At 33.5% G+C, this 23,961-nt stretch overlaps 3 protein-coding genes across 4 annotated transcripts in view; 2 read left to right on the forward strand and 1 right to left on the reverse strand.

Moving 5' to 3' along the window:
• Positions 1 to 5,358, forward strand: part of LOC111385275 (K(+) efflux antiporter 4-like) — a 9,397-nt gene extending 4,039 nt beyond the window's left edge. Inside the window, exons 8-20 of one of the 2 annotated variants that reach the window (XM_023009656.1) lie at positions 406 to 477; positions 598 to 681; positions 1,124 to 1,192; positions 1,285 to 1,362; positions 1,663 to 1,751; positions 2,252 to 2,348; positions 2,446 to 2,499; positions 2,653 to 2,748; positions 3,064 to 3,252; positions 3,348 to 3,425; positions 3,673 to 3,802; positions 4,609 to 4,698; positions 4,824 to 5,358. In XM_023009656.1, the coding sequence (XP_022865424.1) occupies positions 406 to 477; positions 598 to 681; positions 1,124 to 1,192; positions 1,285 to 1,362; positions 1,663 to 1,751; positions 2,252 to 2,348; positions 2,446 to 2,499; positions 2,653 to 2,748; positions 3,064 to 3,252; positions 3,348 to 3,425; positions 3,673 to 3,802; positions 4,609 to 4,685 (1,113 nt within the window). In that variant the 3' untranslated portion in view covers positions 4,686 to 4,698; positions 4,824 to 5,358. The remainder of the gene's footprint in view (positions 1 to 405; positions 478 to 597; positions 682 to 1,123; positions 1,193 to 1,284; positions 1,363 to 1,662; positions 1,752 to 2,251; positions 2,349 to 2,445; positions 2,500 to 2,652; positions 2,749 to 3,063; positions 3,253 to 3,347; positions 3,426 to 3,672; positions 3,803 to 4,608; positions 4,699 to 4,823) is intronic. The other variant, XM_023009657.1, reaches the window with a different exon arrangement.
• Positions 5,359 to 8,869: 3,511 nt separating this feature from the next.
• On the forward strand, positions 8,870 to 9,873 carry LOC111385249 (abscisic acid receptor PYL2-like). Its single transcript, XM_023009627.1, has one exon. It carries the CDS (start codon positions 8,978 to 8,980, stop codon positions 9,524 to 9,526), a length of 549 nt encoding a protein of 182 aa, XP_022865395.1. The 5' UTR covers positions 8,870 to 8,977; the 3' UTR covers positions 9,527 to 9,873.
• A 3,683-nt stretch (positions 9,874 to 13,556) lies between these two features.
• LOC111385209 (protein NDL2-like) lies at positions 13,557 to 23,069 on the reverse strand. The gene is made up of 11 exons (XM_023009587.1): positions 23,013 to 23,069; positions 16,142 to 16,382; positions 15,845 to 15,942; positions 15,620 to 15,717; positions 15,360 to 15,420; positions 15,172 to 15,258; positions 14,975 to 15,052; positions 14,839 to 14,895; positions 14,684 to 14,739; positions 14,091 to 14,226; positions 13,557 to 14,001 (listed from the first exon to the last, which is right to left on the reverse strand). Exons 1-11 carry the CDS (start codon positions 23,067 to 23,069, stop codon positions 13,780 to 13,782), a joined length of 1,191 nt encoding a protein of 396 aa, XP_022865355.1. The 3' UTR covers positions 13,557 to 13,779.
• Positions 23,070 to 23,961: the final 892 nt, after the last annotated feature.

Raw genomic sequence — 23,961 nt, forward strand, 5'->3', positions numbered from 1 at the left:
CCCCAAACACACACACACAAAATAAAAATAAAAATAGAAATAAAAAATGGGGCTCAAACAAGGGCTCAATGTTGGTCACAGGGAATAAAAGTTAATACAATTCCATCTTTCAATAAACTTTAGCTACTAAAAGCCAAAACCAATTCTTCTTTCCCACAGATAGTTGCTAAAGCCCAAGTGATTGAACAATGCACATTTTGATAATTTAAAAACATAAAGTAAATGATTAAACTCATTGGGTCTTAATGTTTTTTAATGCTTCATCTCCTAATTACTCATAATTATCTTGTTCTGTGTTAGCACACTTTTGTATGAAGAACTTGTCCAAATGATGTTCCACGATGTTACCATATAATTAATATGAGATTACACTTTTCATCATCTCAGTGTATCTTATTCATGCAGGTCGAGACAGTGGCTCAGTTTGGTGTAATCTTTCTTCTTTTTGCTTTGGGTCTGGAGTTCTCCACAACAAAGGTTGGCCAGTGCTATTGGCTGCTTTGTACTTTTTTATTTGTTTCGTTAACTTTGATGCCTAAAATTCAACTAATGATCATTCTAGAAACTAAATAACAATCCACTTTTCTCTCATGACAGCTTCGAGTTGTACGAGCAGTTGCTATTCTTGGAGGCTTACTCCAAATTCTCCTATTTATGTGCCTCTGTGGAATTATAGCCTTGGTGGGTTTAAATTGGACAATAATTCCATTTGGGTTGTTGTGACTGTTTTAATTACATGCACAAAGTTTTAAATATCGAACTTTTAGGATCAAGCTTGCAATGTGGATAATGTAGACTTTAATTATCCAAGAAAGCCATAAAATGTTCTAGGATTTTAAAAAAACTACTAGTCCAGAGGGCTGAGTCTGAGACGCAGAAAGGGCGAGACTAAGAAGCGTTCACCTTGGTCTTCATGAGGCATGCACCTTAGATCATGTTTAGGTAGGCTTATTAGCTTATATATAAGCCCACCCAAACGTGCTCTTAAGTTGAAGTTAAAGCTTCGAGGCTCTTAACAATGGCTTCCCTGCTGCAAGTTTATTGATTGTAATGGTCACTCCAATTCTTATTCAGTAATCTTTGCTGCAAACTGGAGTGTGTAACTTCACTTGCTTACGTGCAGTCATGTGGTGGTCGGACTTCGGAGGGGGTATTTGTTGGTGCATTTCTCTCCATGTCATCTACTGCAGTTGTAAGATCTGTGCATTAGCTTCTTTGTTTAATGTACTACTGTCAATATTCCTGAATATTTTTTTCTGACGGTCAAAACATTCTGATTTATAGGTATACAAGTTTTTGATGGAGAAAAACAGTACTAATGCTCTTCATGGCCAAGTTACTATCGGCACTCTCATTTTGCAGGTATCCATATTATCTAGTTAATTTTTTATATGAGACACCACTGTTTTCAATGCAAAACAACTTAATACTTCCTATTTTATTTTTTCTACTCTCGGCATAAGTATTTTGTCTCTCACTTTATTTTGCCTGCAGTTCAAAGCATCCAGTTAAATTTTTATTTATTATTATTATTATTATTTTATTATTATCATTTTTGAACTAATTTCTGCAACTCTGCTTTTTACACATGTATTTTTATCTTCTTTTAGAACAAGCCTTTGTTGCCCAGGAATCTTGTAAAATTGTGTTAAATCCTCTTAGGACTGTGCTGTGGGTTTACTGTTTGCGATGCTTCCAGTCCTGGGTGGAACTTCAGGTGTTCTTCAGGGAGTAATATCCATGACTAAATCGTAAGTTTGACTGTTACTAAAATGGGTTGCACGTATCTATGTATTACTTAAATAACATAATAAATTGGAAACTTTTATGACTATGAATTGTTGTATATTATTTTCTTTTCTTCATTTACAATTGACTTGATTTTCCGAAAAAAGGGAGTAGAGTTCCTCTTTTAGTTTCTTGAGAGATCTTAACATCTGGCCCTAAAAGTATTGGACAATACGGTAGCATGATTTACAGTGCAAAAATGTTTGGTACTTTTGGTCAGAGCTTTAGGCATGACTGAGGTGTGATAATATGCACGATCTGGTGTGTTCATTTATTATGTGCAAGCCAGATATCAGACCGACACAAAAACAAACAGTAGTTGAATTACAAGTTATTTTTCTTTTCATTTCTTGCTTTCTTGCTTCTTTAACTTTTCCCTGGCTTTGGAAGTAGTTGAAGATCTAATAATATCACATTGTATGAGCATGCCTGTTAAACATAATACATATTATCTGTCAATCAGGTTGGTGGTGTTAATTGCATTCTTGGCTGTTCTGTCGATATTCTCACGGACATGTGTACCTTGGTTCCTCAAACTTATGATAAGTTTGTCATCACAGGTGCGATTTGCTTTGGGCACTGGAATATACTTGAACAAGCATGTGCGTGTTGCTGCCTTTCTAGTTTAGTTTGTTTGTGACATTCTTCCCTTTGCAGACCAATGAACTCTATCAGTTGGCTTCAGTTGCATTTTGCCTGCTTGTAGCTTGGGTTTGTTTTCTTTCCAATGTTTTATCTCTAGACTTATTCCACTGTTGACATTCATTTATTTGTTATTGTTCTTTTGTCTCAATTCCTCCACCCTTTGTGTGTAGCCCTCACAAAGTGAACTGTGATGAAGTCTGATGGTTCATGTAATTTCAGTGTAGTGACAAGCTTGGTTTGAGTTTAGAATTGGGTTCATTTGCTGCCGGAGTGATGATATCAACAACTGATCTTGCTCAGCATACACTTGAACAAGTAAGGTCACATAATACTTAATTTGTGAGTACGAACTTGAAAATATATGCATATTATGTAGCATATTTTCTCATTTCAATTTTATGTTTCCAGTTTCCTATACACTCAAAAATGTGTTGGAAAGTAATGTATCACATGTATAATGTGTGTGTATATCAATATCTTCAGGTTTGGTTTGTAGGTCATTATGAGAATTCTATATTTGAATTCTTGTATACCCCTGGGTAGCTAGAAGCATTTTGCCCCTACCATTGTGTACTGGTGGAGAATTTCATATTTCCAGCAACATTCATTTGGGGTTTGTTATTCATGCAGGTTGAACCTATTCGCAACATATTTGCTGCTCTTTTCCTGGCTAGCATTGGGATGCTCATCCATGTTCATTTTCTCTGGAATCATGTTGATATCTTACTTGCATCAGTTATATTGGTGGTGGTTGTTAAAACCATAGTAATTTCTGCAGTTGTCAAGGGGTTTGGCTACAATAACAAAACATCAGTTCTTGTAAGATCTCTACCTTGTTGCTTAAATAATACTTCAATATTTCATTTTTACATGGACTCCATAACAAGGTGAGACATGGTCATTGAGCAATATAGGTCGGGTTGTCTTTGGCTCAAATAGGGGAATTTGCATTTGTACTGCTCAGCCGTGCTTCTAATCTCCATCTCGTTGAGGTAAATGCTACTGTTGCAGTATACTAAAACTTGATCAGTAAGCTTCCCCTGCTTTGTGGGCGGAAGTCCCATGTGCTGTTTTATGGTGCGATCAGGGCAGAAAGAAAAAATCTAACTTTAAGAGTTTACATCTTAATTTCTTATGGCTTATTTATTTTCTTTGTAAACCCTCTAGCTAGCACTTTGAGGTTTGTGGTATTTATGTGCTAGGTTTTAAAAATGCATTTTTGTTTTTAAATATTTTCAGGGTAAAGTGTACCTACTGCTTCTTGGAACGACAGCTCTCAGTCTGGTACGAAATCCTTGTACAGCTTTTATGCATGTATATCATGTTTGCTGCTTCTATATGGAGAGAGGTGTCGCAGACATTCTACATTGTGAGGATATCCAGATGTTAGGTTAACTAATGACAGTGTTTTATAAGGAGAACTTAATAGAAGTTCTGTTTCGTGTTGTTTACTATTATATAATTCAATTACCTGATCTCTGGGTTTCTTTATAACACCACCTCCTGGCATCAAATCTTTTAAAATCTGATGAAAATGAAATGAGTAGACATACTACTGGCATTTGTAAATCGAGAAATCTTTATCTGCTGTAAGCTGAAAGAAGTATGCTAGTTACATGCATATTCTTTTGCATTGTATTTAACAACCTTTCGTCTCTCTCTCTCTCTCTCTCTCTCTCTCTCTCTCGTGTGTGCGCACGCAGGCATGCACGTGTATATTCATGCATGAAAGTGTGATGCTCTCTCTCTCTCTCTCTCTCTCGTGTGTGCGCACGCAGGCATGCACGTGTATATTCATGCATGAAAGTGTGATGCAAGAGCACTGTAGTTATACGTGAAATTTAATACACTGTGTTGGGATCTATTTCACTACATCAAACTACCACCTCTTTGCATTTGAATGCATTGGCTCGACAAAAAATGGTTTTTTGATGGGTAACTTATTACTGGAATATTTGAGAAAACAACTTGTGCTTGGAGAAAATTATAATCATGCACTACAGTAGTTTACACTTCTGTGTATTGAAAAGGTATATAAATGACTACTAAACATGGCTCCCTAAATGCTGGTTTGAACACGATATTAATCCCAAGTCATGCAAATGTAGGTAGAGGAAAATTGCTGGTCAATATTTTCTAGTGGGTTTTTACTTGTTAACATAGATATTATTTCAGGTAACTACTCCATTGCTTTTCAAGTTAATACCTGCAGTTGTGCACCTTGGAATTCTGTTAAGGTGGTTCTCCCCTGATGGTCAAAGCGAGGTAATCAATTGTGCTCATATTTTGTTATTAGTGCAGAGTCCACTTTTTCCATTCAGTTCAATCAAATTTTTTCCACGGTAACCTCTCTCCATCTAATTTGCTTGTTGAACACGACTGAAATCCAGCTTGGGTTTAAAGGTGACAATCTCCGCTCAGACAGTGCTAAGCAGAAAATTGCTTTAATATCCAAGGATCTCTTGATACACGAAGGATGAAGTTAATTGTGAAATAAGAACTCCCAATTTCCTGCGGAAAACAACAGTGCTTGTGTGGTATCTCCTGTACATCTCTAACCAAAGTAGAGAAAGAGTCTAACGAGCCACAAAAAAATTGAACACTCATTAGAAGGTAATCTAACTGCTAGACACACTAACGGCCAGAAAGAAGCATGTAATCACTCTACTCCCTTTGGGATTATATTTTTTTCATATTCTTTTCCTTAAATGTAAAATAGTTTCTAGTTTGTAATGCATTCTGACTGTTAATCCTTTTTCCCACTTAGTTTCATTTTATTTGTCCCGTCAACTGGTAGAGTTCAGTATGTATCCAGTTACATTTTGCTAAATATAAAAAAATCATGTATAAAATGCAAGTCTTGAAGAGAAACTGTATGAAGTGGATGTTTATCTCCCATATTACCAAGTGATATTTATTGCTGGAGATACTGTTTGTTTTCCTTTCTTATGTGCACCTGAATGTTGCTCTTTGATTTGGTTTCGCTTTTTTCTTTCTTTTCCCTTTTTTGTCTTTTGGGGCCGAGTTAGGTCAGGAGAGGGTATTTTGCGAGAAAGTTTTGCTCGGTCTTGTAATGTATTTGACCTGAACCTTGAGCCGATGCTTTACTTTCCAGTTTCTCTTTTTGATTGTTCCGTTCACTTTTGGCTGGATTGGTCAGTAGAGAAGAAAAAGAAGTTACAATCTTCTTGATTGTGATGCGAAACCAGCTTTGATTTGGAGCCTGCGAGTCTCCTAGATCTTCGCAGTCTTTTCATCTAATTTTTATTTTTTCGTTACAAGTAATTGGCTTGATAAGAAGTGAATTCATTTGCTACGGCTATATGTTAAATAATTCTAAATCAATTCGAATGGTGCATCTCTCTCTCCCTCTCAAGCATGTATGCTTAGACTCAGGGAGGTTTAATTATACTAGAGGTCGCTGTCTTTTATCCTAATTGCAATTGGGTCATTGAACTTCTATTTCATTTAATTTAATTAACACGTCCGTCTAACTAATAGATTGTCAGTGTCTCCATCCGCTTCAACAGATCAAGAACATTGAGCGTAGAAGGTAATGAAGCTTTATCCTAGATGCAATTGAGTCATTGAATTTCAATTTGAAACAATTGCCGCTAAATTCAATTTTGAAACAATTGCCGCTGACCTTTAATTTAAGCGCAGTCAAGGTGCTCTATTTGTGTCGTATTATCGTGCTCTCTAAAATTAGTTAACCGAATTTGTTCATCTCGGTTAACAACATGTTCGCTATGATTATTATTGAGATATTTTGTCATTTTTCTTCTTTGCTAACCAAGATTAAAAATACGTAAAAGACTTAAAGTTAGTTTTAAATGGTGATATGTTCCACCGCAAGAATATGATATACGTTATTACGTTGCTTAAATGAAGGATAAGTGAAACATGCATAGAATCAAACACAAAACGTCAATAAAATAGCTACTACTTTTGCCGTGAGAAAAGAGGACAAAGAATGGAAATTAAGAAAAATACTGAATTTCCACATTTGGGTCTGTCGACAGAAAAGGTACAGTGTCATTTTGGTCATTTCATGGAGCTGGGTCTGTGTCTCCAGATAATAGCTATTTGTGTTCAAAACAGCACATTGGCTTTGTCAACGATTCTTTCCATTATTATTCGTCATCGTTTATTACTTTAAGATGGAGGATTCTAGAGTTTCCTATAATTTAATAATTCCGTTTTACGGACTTGTGGTGGGGTCCGGTTGGAAGCGGACCGTTGGAGTCAACTGAGAAAATAGGAGTCTGTTTGAAATTCGATTAAGCATAAAAATTTACAAATTGTTATAACATTATTCTTATAAATAACTTGAGATGGTGTTTTTGTTTGACCGATATTTAAATATTAAATACTTTTCTTGAGCTCAATAAGATATTATTTATAAACAAGGGATAATTATAATCATGATTTTAAATCTTTCAATTCTTTGCAGTTTTCATCATAGCATTTCATTTGTTACACTGCAATTTCTAGTCTTTCATTTTCATACAACGAAAGAACATATATATTTATATTTTTGTTAGTTGATCAAAAAATTGGTTTTGACCAAATTCTAACCAGTTGGGGGCAAAATAGTAACTCCATCTTTTATAACCTAAAATAATTAAATCAAAAAATAAAAGATAAAAAATAGAAGTCCTTTCCAAACCCCATCCTATAACCAAAATCCACAACTGCCCACTTCGCCCTACATCACCAAGCCCCCGCTAGTCGTCAAACACCACTGGTCAGCCACCACAGCAGCCTACCATTATCCGTCGTCAGCATTCCACAAACTGCCAACCCATTAACAACCTCCAAAGCAAACAATTTGTGATTGTTATTGCGCACTCATCCCCTCAAGAGCCACCACTGTCCGCCTCATTCCAGAAGCATCCACAACCCAAATGAAGATATTTTATTCATCATCCCAACTCTCGGAAATAGGTCCGATCAGGTCACATCGCTCTGTCGTCATAGCTATTGTTGACTGGGCCTCTATTGCACAAATATAAAATAATTAGGCACAAACGTATAATATAAAAGTGAAAGTTAGGGTTTGGAGTTGGAGTAAAGGTGTTTTGGGGAATCCTGCAAGGTGAAGTATAGATCTCGTGGACAGTTATGTTAATCATATGACCTTCTTCCTTTATAACGATTGCGACTACTCCCTCGTTTAGGACTCTTTTCCTTTTTTATCCCTCTTCCCATTTAATTAAATTTTAGCTCCCGTTTGATTCTCATTTTTTACCATAAAAATGAAAAATATGAACGTTATTCATCATATCAAGTCATTATATTTGACTTTTTATTTCTTATGTGAATTCTGTAACGATTATATTTTTCATTCTCATTATTAAAAAAATGGGAATCAATTTGAATTGCCACATCATCTACCTTATCCACCCACGCATGAAAGGAAAATGACATGAAAATTTATCAATTTGAATTTTGACTCCTCTTGTTGGGATATGTGTGTGTTTTTTTTATTTGATCATAAAAGGGGAAAAAAAATTCAACGGCAGGATTCAAATATTTAGTTATTTACAATAAATATCTGAATTATAACGTATTTTCAAAAAAAAATTATTTTGAAGTTTGATAAGTATACTGTTTTGCTTCGTTTACAACACGATACTTGTTCAGTTTTCTTCACAATCCCATTTTCACAGTTTAGATTGCTCTCCTTTTGCTCGCTGTTGCTATTCAAATAGCATTTGTTTTCTTTTTTGCTTGGTACTTAGTGAATCTCTTTCACGTTGAAAAACCTACCTAAATACATAAAATTAGATAAAATAAATAAATAAATAAAATTCAAAATTGGGAAAATCTGGAAAAATTGCATGATTAGTCCCTCAACTTTCAGCATCTCTTAGTGATTTATCCCCAACCTTCAAATTGACTTTTAAGGTTGGTGACATAGAAGACTAAACATTAAGTCTGAGGATAAATTGGTATGAGACATTAAATATTGAGGACTATATATGCAAATTTTCAGGTTAATTATTCCCTTTCTATATCTAGGGATGTTTGATAGGCATTTTTATATAAAAATGCATTTTAGAATAATAAACTAATGTGAAATGTGTAGTTGAAAAATAAGAAAAAGTTTTTGATTTACCTGTAATATTATTTTAATAAAAAATGTGTGGTTGAAAAGAAGATAAAAAAAATACATTTTGAAAAAAATAAATAAATATTTTAAAGAATAATGTTATTCATAGTAAACGACTGTCAATAGTTATCATATGTCTCAAACAACAAGCTGTCATAATGTTTAAAACAACAATCCCCAATTTAGCAAAAAGACAATTGACAAGTTGGTAATAAATTAATGTCCGAAGGGTATTTCTGCCAATACACAGAAACATTTGAGAGTTGAATGAAGCCATCGCCCATTCCCTAAACCTCCAAGAAAATTCCATATATACCCATTTTTTCTGTTCATCTACACTCCATCTTCTTCACATATATATCTCTATATATACACACACACATATATATATATATATATAGAGAGAGAGAGAGAAGATTGAAGTACCAAATGGACAGAATCCAAATTCCTCAGGGGCTTACGGAAGAGGAATTTCGAGAGCTGGAGCCTGTAATTCGCACCTACCACCTGTTCGACCCAGTACCTAACACAACCACGTCTCTGATTAAGCAGCGGATTGATGCACCAGCGGAGGCGGTATGGCCCTTCGTGCGCGGCTTCGACAACCCACAAAAGTACAAGCACTTTATCAAGAGCTGCCGCATGACTGGGGACGGCGGTGTCGGCAGCATCAGGGAGGTGACGGTGGTTTCCGGCCTTCCCGCCTCCACCAGCACCGAAAGACTTGAGATTTTGGATGATGAGAAACATATACTGAGTTTTCGAGTTGTAGGTGGGGAGCATAGGCTGAATAATTATCGATCTGTAACGTCTGTAAATGAGTTCAACAAAGAGGGGAAGATTTACACCATTGTTTTGGAGTCTTATATAGTTGATATACCAGATGGGAATACAGGAGAGGACACGAAAATGTTCACTGATACTGTTGTGAAGTTGAATCTTCAGAAGCTCGGTGTGGTGGCAATGGCCGCGTCTTAGCACCGATACAAAGTGTGCGTTTGCTATGCTGTACGAATTTTTTTCTTGTTTAATTCTATTTGGTACTGTCCAATCCATTTTTACCGAACACAAAATAAGAAATTTATGGGCCATAAGTTGAAAAGGCAATTTCTAGGTAAGTTTGAGAAGTACAAACTGATCAAGAACTGTCGAAGTCGATGTTGGTGCAAAAATATTGATGGTGGTATTTTTATTTTTATTTTTTTAAAGATTTTCTGAATATTTCTTCAGCGTTTAGGATCGGTATATTCCATGCAAGTTGACATTGAGTTGTATAGTACTATTTTATGATTTATCTACTTTTGTTTGGTGGGTTTTTGTACTCATATTATTTTCTTTGTGGGCTATAGCTAGATGTGAATTCATGTTCTTCTTGCTAATAAATGATTGGTTAATACTCCAATAATTTTTTGTTAGTGGGAGGTGGAGAGTGGGGTGGGTAGCGTAGGTGTTAGTTTCCAGCTTGTCCATCTAACATTAAAAAGGTTGAGTGTGAGTGATGTCTTTAGTTATGATTTTGTGGGCTCAATGATTCATGGACGTTGTTAGAGAAAGGTCCAACCAAAAGGGTTCCTTATGATTTCATCCAATATACCTATTTTCATTGGTTCAAGAAAATCATGTAGAGGGCCCACAGCTCAGGTTGGTTTTGTTCATTTCTTAAATAAATAAATAAATAAAATAAAAAATAAAAGTTGAATTCCAACCTTGAGGGCCTCCACCGCCCCACCATAGAACTTTGTAAGGGAGGTAAATAGCGGGATGTGTCTGCGCTTATAAGGAATCCAATTTCATGTCTCAGAAATCGAACATCTACACTGCGGCTGTCAGTAAGGCGTGAGATAACCTCACTCTGTCTTTTGCACCACTGGACTATGCCCCGAGGGAGGTTTTGTTCATTTCTTCTTTATATCATTGATTGATTATATATTTGTTACAATGACAATATCCTAGTGAAGGTTTTTATCATGAAGACGCGTATTGCATACTTTAATAAAAATGATTTTGTTTGGTACGTAAAGTTTATTAAAAGTAAAGAGATTAGATTGTGAATCATGAGACTTCAATTAATTGTATAAGTGTGCATGACATAGAAAGATGACTTTGAAATACTTGTGAATATCACGCATATCCTTGTGGACGGGGAAACTTATATTACCTTTTCGTGTGACTTAAATGTCGACCCAAATTCAATGGCTAAGAACAAATTGATCTTGAAATACTTGTGACTCGCCTTAAGAGAAATGTCCCCATGAGGCAGCTTAATAGCTTATTTTCCACTTTTTTTTAATGTTTCATTTTTGGTATGTAGCTTTTGTAGTTTTGTTCCTCAGAAGTTCACCCTAAGAATTAGCCGAGCATTGTTCGTGTGAAAACTGAATTTGCAAGTATCTTCGTGTTGTCGAGTTTGTAAAAGTTATCTTGAATTGGGCAACACTGTACAATTTTAAGGAGATGAATAACATAATGAAAATTAATTAATAATATCTCATCTTACAAATTTATATGAGTAATCAACATGGTAGATATCTCATTCATGTTTGAAACAAATTAAGCTTTGGGTGCAGATTAATAATTGTGAGATGAAAGTAACAAACTAATTATAACAAAGTATCCTCAAAGTTAGAGATTTATTTATTACTCACTCTATCCTATTTATATAGGTTTACTTTCCTTATTATTATTATTTTTTTTTTGTCTCAACTATATAGTCATGTTTCCTTATTTAGAGTGTTTTGTTTTGTTTATTTACTGATATATCTTTATTTAATTTCCTTAGTAATAATCATTTTTTTTTCACTTAATCTTGAAATTATATAAATATTATTAAAGGCAAACTAAGAAAGTTTTTGGTAAAAATTACATTTTCAATAACATTGAGGCCCTGTTAGACTCATATTATTTCAAAAAAATACATTTTTAAACAGTAATTTAACATCATTTCAATCACACATTCTTCAAAAAAATAATATTACATGTAAATCCAAAATTTTTCCTTATTTTTTAACTACACATTTTCCATCAATACATTATTCAAAAACACATTCTTATAAAAATAATGTGACTCAAACAAGGGCTAAATAAGATTTTTTTATTGGATAATTTAATGCTTTAAATTACCGAATCTTTCATATTAAATCATCAAGAAATACAAGAATTAAAGCGGAAGCGTACCTGAATCAGAAATGGTTAATGCAATATGAATTTCGCGGTATAATTTTCCAAATCTACACGCAGTCGCATTTTCCTCTCTGTGATGAAATGCAGTAGAGAATGAATAATACGTGCGTGTAATCCGAGGACCATAACCTATTTATATAGGGACGTCGTTTGACCTAATTCGGCCCATCATAGAATTAGGACTTGAGCCCGGTCTCTACACATATATAAACCCATACTTTAATTGGATACATTAAAGTCCAAAATTGAAGCCTTATTAGATCACTTTAATTGGGCTCAATCGATTTTGATAGCCTATAATTTAACACACAATTATTCACACATACAAGTCTATCTATTGATTAAAAAATCCTTACATTTTTTAATCCATGCGAAAAACAAAAATTAGCCTATAATGGGTCTCTTATAAAAGAGGAAGGGTCAATGATTATTCATTTGTTAGAACCGAAAGTAAAAATTTTGGAGAATACTTCGTTTCAAGAATGGCCATTTATCTACTACCTATGTGTATCACAAATTTGATAGCCATGTCAACGATTTGGTTTAGCACCATGTACTTTCACGGTGCTGGCTTTTCTAATTTCAAAGTTTGGAAGCAATCCAATTCACATGGGCCTAGGGTCCAGGTTGTTTGGTAATTGTAGGCCCATGAAATATTGAAAGGGAAAAAGATAAAAGTGGAGAGAGATGCACCATTTACTCCCTTTGCTTTATCAAACTTGAAATTGTGTTGGAAAAAAAATAATATTTTGAATACTGATTATATATATATATATATATATATATATATATATGTGATTAAAAATAGGAAGAAAGTTTTAGGATTGTGTGAATATGTTATTGAAAATGAGTAAGTAAAAAAAGAGAAAAAAAGAGTTTTCAAAAAATGATTGTCGAATACGAGCGGAATTAATGCTAAATTTTACACTTTGAGGGTATACTCGTAATAAAACTCATAATTTCCTCCACTTTAATCATTAAATGACAGATTTATTTTTCTCTTTGTATAAACAAAAATAGCAGAAATCAGTAAAATAACTCCCAACATGGAAAAAAAAAAAAAAAAAAACAAGAAAAGAAAAGTTTCATCTTCTTCAACAATACTCACCCGACCACCATGTCAACATCCGATTGCTACAGCAACCACTACCTCCAATTTTTATTTACTTTTTATGTATTAATATGTATTAATTGTTTGAGATTTTTATTTGTAATTTTTGAAAAATTATGGAATCTGTTGGCAATTTTTATAATTTTTTTGTTTTTTTATTGCTTTATTTTTAATTTTTTTATTTAAAAAGAATAAACAATCCAACATTTAATGGCCAAACTAAAGGAAGTAACGAGTTGCTGCATAATTAAAAGGTTGAAACATAGATTATGCTTTTAAAAAAAAAAATGTTGACGGTAGATATATTACATTTCGCGAAGACTAGGGCAAACAGTGCATATTTCTCTAATAAAAAATAAAAATGGTAAACCAACTTAAATTATAATTTCAGCTTTGCCAAATATGCTCTAAATCAGCAAGTATTAATATGCCAAATCTCAGCCCCTATTAGTTTCCCATTATTTGCCCATTAAAATGAAAAATATGACCGTTATCCATCACATCAAGTCATCACATTTGACTTTCTATCTTTTATGTGGGACCCGTAACGACTATATTTTTCATTCTCATTATTACGTTAATGTGGCTCAAACGGGGTCTCAATATTTTTTAGAATCAACTACAGTTCAGATTATGTAATTCTCTCTTATTTTAGGCTTCAGCCTTCCATATACATTACTATTAATTCACAAGGGGAATGGCATACACAAATTGCTGAGGAAGAAAATATTTCACCCACATTTTATTTTTCTTTCCGATTTATTCATAAAAAAATAGTTTATTAATCCAATAGATTTACAAATAATTAAACTAATCTCTACCCACGATGCAAATGAAAAAGGGAAAAACTAACCATGCCCTCTGTGTAACTTTTCCCTCTCTATTTCCATGCAAATTATCCGTCCTCGTTTATCTACAAGCCACATGTATACTTTGTTACTCACACTTCCTCGGGAATTCTGGTTTTTATAGGTTTTAGCTTCACGCCCATGCTTTCTGGCGAGAAAAGCTCTGGCGATATACTAGTTGGGCTCAAGGGGCTTCTCGGGCTGACACTGAACTGAGATGGCCGGTAAAAGCCATAGCCCATGAGGAAATATTCCAATGGTATTGACATGGCATCAGGTTGTTCTTCTGTAACCATTGAACCACTTGCTCGAACCTGTATAGATGAACGTCATAGATTAAGAAATCGCGTCCCACACACATTTCGAAAAAGAGGCATGAGAAAACAGTTCAGAATTAGCGTACCTCGACTAAGGCACTGAATCTCTGATCTAGCTTTGAAGTCATATGGAGAGCCTCTGAGTGAAACGGAGAGTTTTCTCCAACAAATATCAGAGATCGAAATTTTAATTTCTTTAGGCCTTGGGTAATGTCCGGTCTCCTGCAGACAGCAGATTATAAGATTAACTCTATGATGGCTGCATCAGATTATAAGTTTTAATGCAAGAATGTTTGGGTAAGCTTAAAACCTTTTGTTTCATAACATATTTCTGTATGTAATTTTTCCTTACCTTCTAAAGTAAAAAAGTTACTTATTTTGGAAGCACCACAGTGAAAAATAACCTTCTTTTTCTTTTTCTTTTTTTAATTTTTTAACATAAAACAATTATTTATTAGAAAACTTGCTTATTTAAGGTGATCACAAATACTAATATGTGGAACTATTGGGTACAAAAGGTACAATACATAAAGCCTAAATCAGATTGGAAGCAGAAAAGGTTAGAGATTGATGCTTCCACCTAAAACTACGTGAGAACAGTTGCACATTAATCATTTTCCATCCCTGAGCCCAAGTCTTTCTTTAGAGATAACAAGAAAATATTAGTGGAAGAATTTACCCATTAATAGCTTCAAGAAACCGCAGCACATTTGGGCTCTGCCTCTCGCCCAATAACTGCAATATAAGTTTTGATTTGATGGAAGTTAGATGAATACTGGACTTCTCCTGTCCTGGAATATAAGAGAATCGAGAGTAAGAAAAGAAGGCACTAACTCTTCTGCATGATTGAACCATATCTGATTCTGGGACGTCTGCATTGCCACGAACTTCCTGTCGTACCATTAGAACTTCAATCGACCCATGAATAATAGAAGTCCTATGAAATATGAAAACGGAGGTAAAGAAATACCTTGCCGAAATACCGCATGAGCAGCAATTCCTTCACCAAACCACACATTCCACAAATGTATAGTAAATTTGACATCACCTGCAAACGCTCCACCATTAGAAGAAACTTGCGGCATCCACTTCTCTAAAGAAATACAAAAAACTACTACTGCAAAAATGTGTGTACATGTATGAGAGGAATCAAATGAGAAAATAAACCTTGTTACATAACCATTCCGACCAGGATGGAGCTCTACATAGAGGGGAAACAAGAATCAAACCCATTACACGTTGTGTGTATTTTATCTGCAGCAGAATGTAACACAATTAACTTGGTAAAAACTGAGATCAAAACAGGATATAATCATACAACTGGAGGAACTTGGGCTACCATGAGAACAACTTACTGCAAACAGGGAAAGAATATAAGCTCCAGCTGTTACACCCATGCACATCACTGAACCGAGTCTGGACAAGGAACCAAAGAAGAAGAGCAAGGGAAGAGGAAGAAATTAGCTCGAGTTCCAGTAAAAAGCTACCAACAAACTCACTGACTCAGAAAATATAAATACATGGTAACCAGAAACAAGGGTTAACCAGAAAGCAATATGAAAATTAGCTAGCATTCAAAGGGGCAGTTAAAATTACCACCATTATAGTTACCCACCCGAAATAGTCAAGAATCTCAGCAATCTGATCAGCCAAATCATCGACAGATATTGTACGTTCATCAGTGCCAATTACAGTAGCTCCTAACTGCAAAAACTTGTAACAAAAGTACCAAATAAGAAACAACCAAATAGAAGCATTCAGCAGCAATGAACAAATGTCCAATCCTACTTCATGCTACAATAACAAGTAATATCACTCATCAAATAATCAAGGCACAGACCTGATGCCCAGGAGGACAGATATGGTAGATACAGAAGTTGTGGAGAAGCAGAGAAAATGCTTCTGGACAAGTGAACAATCCTTGGAAACATGAGATATCTGTTTAGCATCATGTGCAGATAAAAGGGAAGTTAGGTGTCAATAGCACTCTTAAACAGTGAAAATCACATTTGCATCTCAAAAATAAACAAAAACAATATCTGGATATGAATAATGTGGGTAATATTTCACCTTTCCGGCTAGAGAAGTGGACTCCATATCGACGTAAACAGAGTCGCCGGAGTCCCCCATTGCCCACCTCTCTCCCTCTCTCTCTCTAGCTTTATCTCTCTATATTTGCTCAAACATTTTGCAAATATATATACAATTATCCTTTTCCATTTTTCCGCCGGGAAAATATCCTTTTCTCCTTGTTGGGGTGCGTACATAAGAAGGAAAGTGTTTAGCATATATAGTGCCATGTGTACCGAGTTAACTGAGTCACCGACGCTTGAGTTTTCTAGACTGACCCGATGGACTCTATCGACTTCAATCTGAGGCTATGATTAGAATATATTCACAATTTTATTTTATTTTATTTTTATTAATACACGTTAGTGAGATATTTTGACCAAAATCGTCGTTAGAGATGAGTTGTGCCAATTTAATTGAATGCTTGTAACAATAAAGCGGTGAGATCAAATTGAGGACATGAGTGCAAAAATGAGTAAAAATTTTGAAACTTTACGAAAATTAAAATGTAGTCTACATAAAAAAATTATAGTTTGAATATAGTTAGAGGCCGACGTTTTTCTTGATGAAATGACATGAATATCCTTGTCAATCCTTGTTCATTACATTTTCGCCCTTTTCCTCTTGCGATTTGGCTAGGGTTTGTTGATCGGAATTCTCTAATTTGTGTTGCATATCAAGCATTCTCTAATATTCTTGTCATTTTTACTTCTTTCGATTTTGTGCAAGTTCTCGTAAAAAATCAAAGTTTCATCATTTTATTCAATAAATTGGTGAATCCTTATTTGTGTTAAAATGACGTTTATACCAAATCGTCAAAGTGTGTTTAAGCTCCTATTTGACAACCACATTATAAATAGTGTTTTCTGGGAATGATAATTTTTAGGAGAATGCATAGTTCAAAAGTAGGGAAATTTTCGATTTACGTACATAATATTTTATTGCGAAATTATATAGTTAACAATGAGCTTGAAATTTTTTTTGTAAAAATAGTTGTCAAATAGGGGCTAAAATTTATCCATAGATCAAATAACTTGATATTAATAGATCTGTGTATTGTGATATATATATATATATATATATATAGCACAACTTTTTTTTTGTAGTAAGTAGATTATAATTTGTAGCATATTCTAGAAACTTTGACTACAATTTAGTTGCTTGCGAGTGTACATCATAAGTTCTAATGTCTTCTCATTTACCTACCAACCTAATAATTAAGGCGATTTTAACTTCCTATTCAACTTTTCACGTGTTAAATTTGCAATAAATTTCTCCAACAATTTGTTGCAATAGAGTTATCCCTCTTTTACATATCATACATAAACGTAACAACAACAACCATTAGTCGTCGATAATACTAAGAGTCCATTTGATAGAATTTTTATTTTTGCTTATATTTCTTACGTAAGAGTTGCTCGAGAAAGTTACATTAAATCAATTTTTTTTCCTTAAATTCATCTAACCAGACTTATAGAAAACTATTCAAAATGTTCAAAAGTATATTCTTAATATTAGAAGTATTGCAAAATAGACCCTAAACTAAAGCATCAAATCTAAGTCACGCGGATCGACAAAAGAAATATTTTCATTAAAGTTGCTTAAATTATGGTATGATTGATTGAGAAAATTTGTTTGGCGATGTAGATGGTTATATTTGCAAGTGCATACAAGTGGCGTATGATTGAGTCAATTTATATTCATATCAGTATTTTGAGACCTTCAGAGCTCCACATTTTAATTACGATAAAGGGTCTCGATCATTTATATTCTATTTAAATATTATATTGGCATGTTTTGAGATAAAAAGTTAATATTTTGTCGATTTTTTGCATTTATTTATTTAAAAATATAAAATGTAAATAAGTCTATTTATGCCCTCCAACTAGATTATATTTTTTTGGATGGCAAAATTTACCGAGGACAATATGTGCTAATTAATGGAGGGTTGATAATTAAAATGCGATGAAATAAATTTGAAGACATAAATGTAAAAATAAACAAAGATCAAATATATTTATTGTAATTAAAATGCGATTAAATAAAGTTGGAGACATAGCTACGAAAATATACAAAGATAGAATATATTGAACTTGACCCAATTCATTCATAACTAGCAAATATTAAGGAAGGTTTCAATGTGTTTAAAAGTTAAAAGTTACAGTGTCTTAGAAGCAATCTCTAAAAGAATGAAATCAATGGATAAAATAAGTAACTTAAAATGAGCAATTTTTTCCTCCTAAAAAAGGAGGGGTGTGAATAGAATTAATTATGTTGGTAGGAGTGACCGCACCGGTTGGTGTAGCTTCATGATCCAAGGCTCTTCTCGTGCCCCTTAACGTCAAATTTATTGCAACTTTTAATATAAAATTCTCGTGCTCAAATTTAATTTTAAACTTGAATGAATCTCAATAATTAAATCTAATGAGATTGAGCCCCGTTTGGCCCTCATTTTGGGGAAATGAAATTGGGTAAAATAATATTTTTATTTTTAAAAAAATGAGTGGTTGAAAAAGAAGGAAAAATTTTCGATTTATGTATAATATTATTTTATGGAAGATTGTGTAGTTGAAAATAGGAGAAAGAGAAAAATGAAATGTAATAAAATTAAAATTAATGGGGGACAAACGGGGGCATTTTGTGAAAATGAAAAATGGGTGGAATGATTTTTTTTTTTTTAAATGAGTGATTAAAAAAGAAGGACAAATTTTGGATAATGTGTGGTTGAAAATAGAAGAGAGGAAAATGGAACGTAATGAAATCGAAATTAATGGGGCGAAACGGGGGCTTTCAAATGTGGACAAACTAGCAGTTATTGACCTGATTCCACGTTATAGGATCGCTAGTGTCAATCCCATTAATTTGTTTGTTAATAAACCAATAAGTCACGTTGTCTTTTCAATTCGAATAGAAAATTAGGCACAATCATTCTTTAATTTTCTCAACTGGAAAGTTAGATTATTGAAAGTTAATTTGAAAAAATGAGACTATTAGAAGTTGAACTCATGTTTGGTATAGACTCGTGTACAAGTAAATAAATTTCAACACGTATAGACGGATTGCTAGTCGACAATAGAGCGGGTTTAGAAGTGGAAGAAATTTTACGACACGATACAAATATGGTCGAACTTTAGTAATATATTTTCGGGAACGATTGTATAATAATTGACAACCGACAAACAATTCTAAGAGATTAAGGCACTCCAAATTCAAGCTAAGCAAGTGTATAACCAGCTAGAAACAAAGAGTAACTTTTAAGTATTAAGAGTTGCATTAGCCTCCAAATGATACATGAAGGGGGTATTTATAGTGTTATGTATAAAATGGTATCCATTGGATGAGGAGCTACGTGGCTTCATCTCCTTAATCGAAGCATCTTATCCTAAACATCAGTTTGACCTGACTAGCTTGTAGTGCATTTAATGCTTACACAGAGCAGCCCCTTATTGACAAGACTTGACATTTAATGCTTGTTTGTGTCTCGTTATTTATATGTAATATATTATGGAATAATGATTGATGTTGAAATATGTGATTGAAAAAGAAGGAAACGTTTTTTATTTACGTGTAATATTATTTTAATGAAAATTGTGTGATTGAAAATAAATACTGTAGAAAAAATAATGTGATGAAATGTAGAAAAATTGTTGACAAACAAAGTCTTATACTTATTACAAATGTTCCATTAATCATTCCAAAAAAAAATCATACATAAGTTTAGAATTTTTGTCGTGTGCGTTGTGACTTGCTATAATGGGCTTCAATCTTTGTGGAGCTTCCTCGCCTCAACACATTTGCTTCGACAGAAGAGACGTGAATGAGCCTTGGTCTAATCTCACAGGCCTCGTCACTTGTGTAGGAAGCATCCCTAGAGTTGGTTCCAATACTTTAGTAGAATGGCTAATCTAATAGTTGACTAGAAAGACTCGATGGGTCAGCCACGTGGACAAGACAACCTTGTTGACATGGAGCCACGTATTCGCAAGGTATAAAAATAGTCCCTCAAGTCCATGTATAGTTCTATTTATATCATGCATGGACTTCAGTGGTGAGTACTAAGTAAAATTCTGGAATTCCATTAAATAAAAATTAAAAAAAAAATTGTTACCTAACACTTATTTTCCCTCAAACTCACTTTGAAATGTTGAAAAAAAAAAGGATGATTTGTGTGTAGATTTTTATCAATTAACATAATCAATTTATATAACATGCAAATATAATTCAATACTAATATAAACATAAGATGAGAAGAGTTAGAAGTGCAAGATTTAGGGAGACACACCAAAGACATAGTTATAAATACGTGTTGCATCTCGTTCGTGCTAGTACTTCCAACACTACACGACTTTAAGATAAAACCCACATAGTTCAGAGTCGATTTTCTCTCTATGAGCAAGACCACAGGGAGATAAAGAATGAGCATTTATCGAATTGCCAAAATATAAAAAAATATTATGAAATATAGATGTAGTTATTTTTTCAAGTTATGTTTTTCTCGATGAAAATCACTTCCTTTTATAGAGATAAATTTAACCTTCACACTTTCGATAATTAAATCATTTAAAATGTATGTTAAACTATAATATTATTAATTTAATTTGTATTAAATTGAAAATAAAATGGAAGCAACAAATTAAAAGGTATTAATTTAAAATTTTAAAACTTAAATTATTTATTTTCCAATAATCCCTCACAAGTTTTAAAATTTCAAAGTAGATAAATATATAATATATTGTGGTAATATAATACTGTGCAATACGTGTTGGTGTCTTTTGGACTTGACCTTCACTTAATAATAACAATTTCCATTTGAGGGAATCATAATAGACTAAACTTTGAATTAGGTCTCTTTATTCCACACACAATATCCATTTAGACTCTAGTTCATAGCGGATAGTGTTCTTAATGGCTATGCACTCTAACCTTAATTTTAGTAATAGTCCATCTCTATAACCACGCCCTCATGGCAACTCTTACATAGATGAGTTCTCCAAAGAAGCGTGTGACCTATACTGTTAGAATCATCGTCTCGATATTCATTTAGGGTTAAACCCTTCCTAATATTACATTTATTAGCACTATATCACCACAGGGGATGAGTACAAATAAAATAGTGTTATTTCAAGTCACACAGTATGGGTTGGTTCTACTGCATTGAACTTTCTTCGTAGAATCTTCAATCACAAAGGTTGGGTTACTCTCAGAGGTAACTCTCTTATAGGCTTAAGCCCATCTTACTCGATGATTTATGTATGTCTATCTCCAACTACAATTTATTCATGTCTCTCTTGGACAATAATTTTGTACCATCAATTCGTAAAGCTCTTAATCTTTGCTTGCACATCTGCAAGATCTTCTATAAATATTCTGAAAATATCAAAGTCAGATTAAGTATAATAAGATAAAGACATGAAATTTAAAATTGAATTCTAGTCACATGTTTAAACATGTGTATCCATTCAACTCTTGTATTTCACTTACATATCTTTAATTTCAATTTTAATACTTTTTAAAAGCGATGTAATAATAACTATAAGGCATATTTATTGAAAAATTTAAATACCCCCACATTTGAAAGATATAATGATCCATTATCAAATAATTCTCAATCCCACGTATCACAATATAATATTCATACTTGTAGTTCACTAAAACTAATCAACCACCAATGTCTATGCTACTCACACGCACACATCGTTTATGTAGATGAATATATTAAATTATTAATTGCCATATTACAAATTTTCTAACACTAACCAATTCACTGCAATCCTCATTGGATGCAGAAGTACCAATTTCTTTCACCTTTATTTATTCATCATCTTCATTTTGAAGAAAATAGTTAACTAGTTTACTTTTCAAAATTGAAAACAAGATACTTAATTGATACTCATATTAACAAAGTAAACCAAATATACTTAAGGAATCACAAAAATTGTGTTGGGAAGCTACGAACGAACTATTATGAATAGTATAAGAACTTATGTATTACCCATTATAATTTGTATATTGGTTTTTCTTCATATCAAGTGTGAGAAGAAGTTTTCCTAATTGGTCCAAGCCGATAATATGCATAATAGAATTTTCTATTACTAAATTCAATAAGCAATATTGATATATATAAAATCCATCACCAATAATTGGTATTGACAATAGTTATCGGTCCTTTTAATTGCTCGTGTCATTTGATTACCATAAAAATTAAGAGATATAGAGAACATGAATCATGAATCCGTAGCATATAGATAAATATAGGTAATATAACTTCATGGCAGATATGTCTACTACGTCTTCTGCATGTACAATGTAGGTTCAGGATAGTTTAAAGACCGAAAAATATTCGAGGCAAAAATCAAGTATAAACGTAGATTTGAAGAAAAACAATAAAAGAATACAAGATTTTTCAGCCGAAGCCCCGAGGTTCAGCGATTAATAAGATCGCCTAGTCCCCGTTGAGCATCCATAAGGATTTAAGCTCAAATACACTAAATCACCAGCCAAAATCGTAACTTCAAGTTACAAAAATGAACACACAGTTCATCAACACAAACAACAGCAACCAGCCGCTTCTTAACTAGTAGAACTCACACGAGTTCATTCAGACACACTTTTCTCTCAACCAACTAAACGATCTCACAAATCAAAAGAGTAAATCCAAAATTACAGAAAGAAAAACGAGAGGCAGCCGCTCGAAAAATGACTAGAACTGAAACCCTAGCGTTTTGAGCTTCTTTTAAATGAAAGGAGCTAATTCATCAATCCAACGACCTTCAACATGCCACGTGTCTTCATCCGGTGAAGTTGTTAAATTAAAAATAGAAACACGTTTTTTATTTCAATTCTAGATCCTTCTAATTATTGGACTATCAAACTGGGTCATATGATTGGGCCATATATTTGGGGCTAGACTTCCACAAAATGCAGCAACCCAATCTTACAATCTCCACCTTTGCTGTCTTTTGTGCCTGCTCTTTTGTGGATTCTAACTCAAACATCTTATTTCACTTGCTCTTATTACCTGCAGAAAATAGAAAAAATCAGTCTTCTTCAAGATTAATTAATCTTAAAGAATCAACAAACTTACTAATAGGGATTACCTTAGTTCCGGCATCTGCTGGATTTACCTTAGTAGGTATTTTGATTAATCTAATATCACCCTTATCAACGTATCTCTAATAATGCTTGGATCTATCATGCAAAATAGGATTTTTACTTAGAAAAATAGCACTTTGGTTGTCTGAACACAGCTCCACTTGATTTTCTATAAGTCCCAATTCATTAAGTAAACCCTTCAACCATAAACCCTCCTTAATTACTTCAGTTGCAGCTATGTATTCAGCTTCGGTTGAAGACAATGCAACCAATTTTTGAAGCTGGGATTTCCAGCTAATGCATGTATCATTTATAACATAAAAATATGCAGTTGTAGACTTCCTATTATCCGGGTTACCAGCAAAATCTGAATCTACATAACCCTTAAGTCTAAGTCCATTTTTATTAGTTTTGAACACTAAACCTAAGTTACTGGTTCCTTTCAAGTATTTAATCAATTTTTTCATGCACTGTCAATGTATTTCACCTGGGTTACTCATGAATATACTTAACACACTCACAACATAAGCTATATCAGGCCTGGAGCAAACCATAACATGCATAACAAATCCAACAGCATTGGAATACGGAACATTCATCATTCTTTTATGTTCCTCTTCAATTTTTGACGATTGATCAATAGATAATTTCATTCCAGCTGATAAAGGCAAACTAACAGGCTTAGATTCATGAAGGAAAAACCTTTTAACAACCTTATCAACATAAGATTTTTGTGTTAGAAACAACTTTTCATTTATTCTATCTCTTTTTATTTCCATGCCCAAAATTTTTCTA

Source organism: Olea europaea, unplaced genomic scaffold (genome assembly GCF_002742605.1).
Source record: "Olea europaea var. sylvestris unplaced genomic scaffold, O_europaea_v1 scaffold311, whole genome shotgun sequence".
NCBI classification, from domain to species: Eukaryota; Viridiplantae; Streptophyta; class Magnoliopsida; order Lamiales; family Oleaceae; genus Olea; species Olea europaea.

Bases quoted from the DNA above. Each gene is read 5' to 3' on its own strand.
- LOC111385209 (XM_023009587.1), bottom strand. From the start codon at position 23,069: ATGTTTGAGTTAGAATCCACAAAAGAGCAGGCACAAAAGACAGCAAAG. The intron at 15,943-16,141 runs GTGGGCAATGGG...GATGCTAAACAG, and splicing joins AGAGAGAGAGAGGGAGAGAG to ATATCTCATGTTTCCAAGGA. The intron at 15,421-15,619 runs GTGGGTAACTAT...TTCCTTGTCCAG, and splicing joins GAGATTCTTGACTATTTCGG to ACTCGGTTCAGTGATGTGCA.
- LOC111385249 (XM_023009627.1), top strand. From the start codon at position 8,978: ATGGACAGAATCCAAATTCCTCAGGGGCTTACGGAAGAGGAATTTCGA.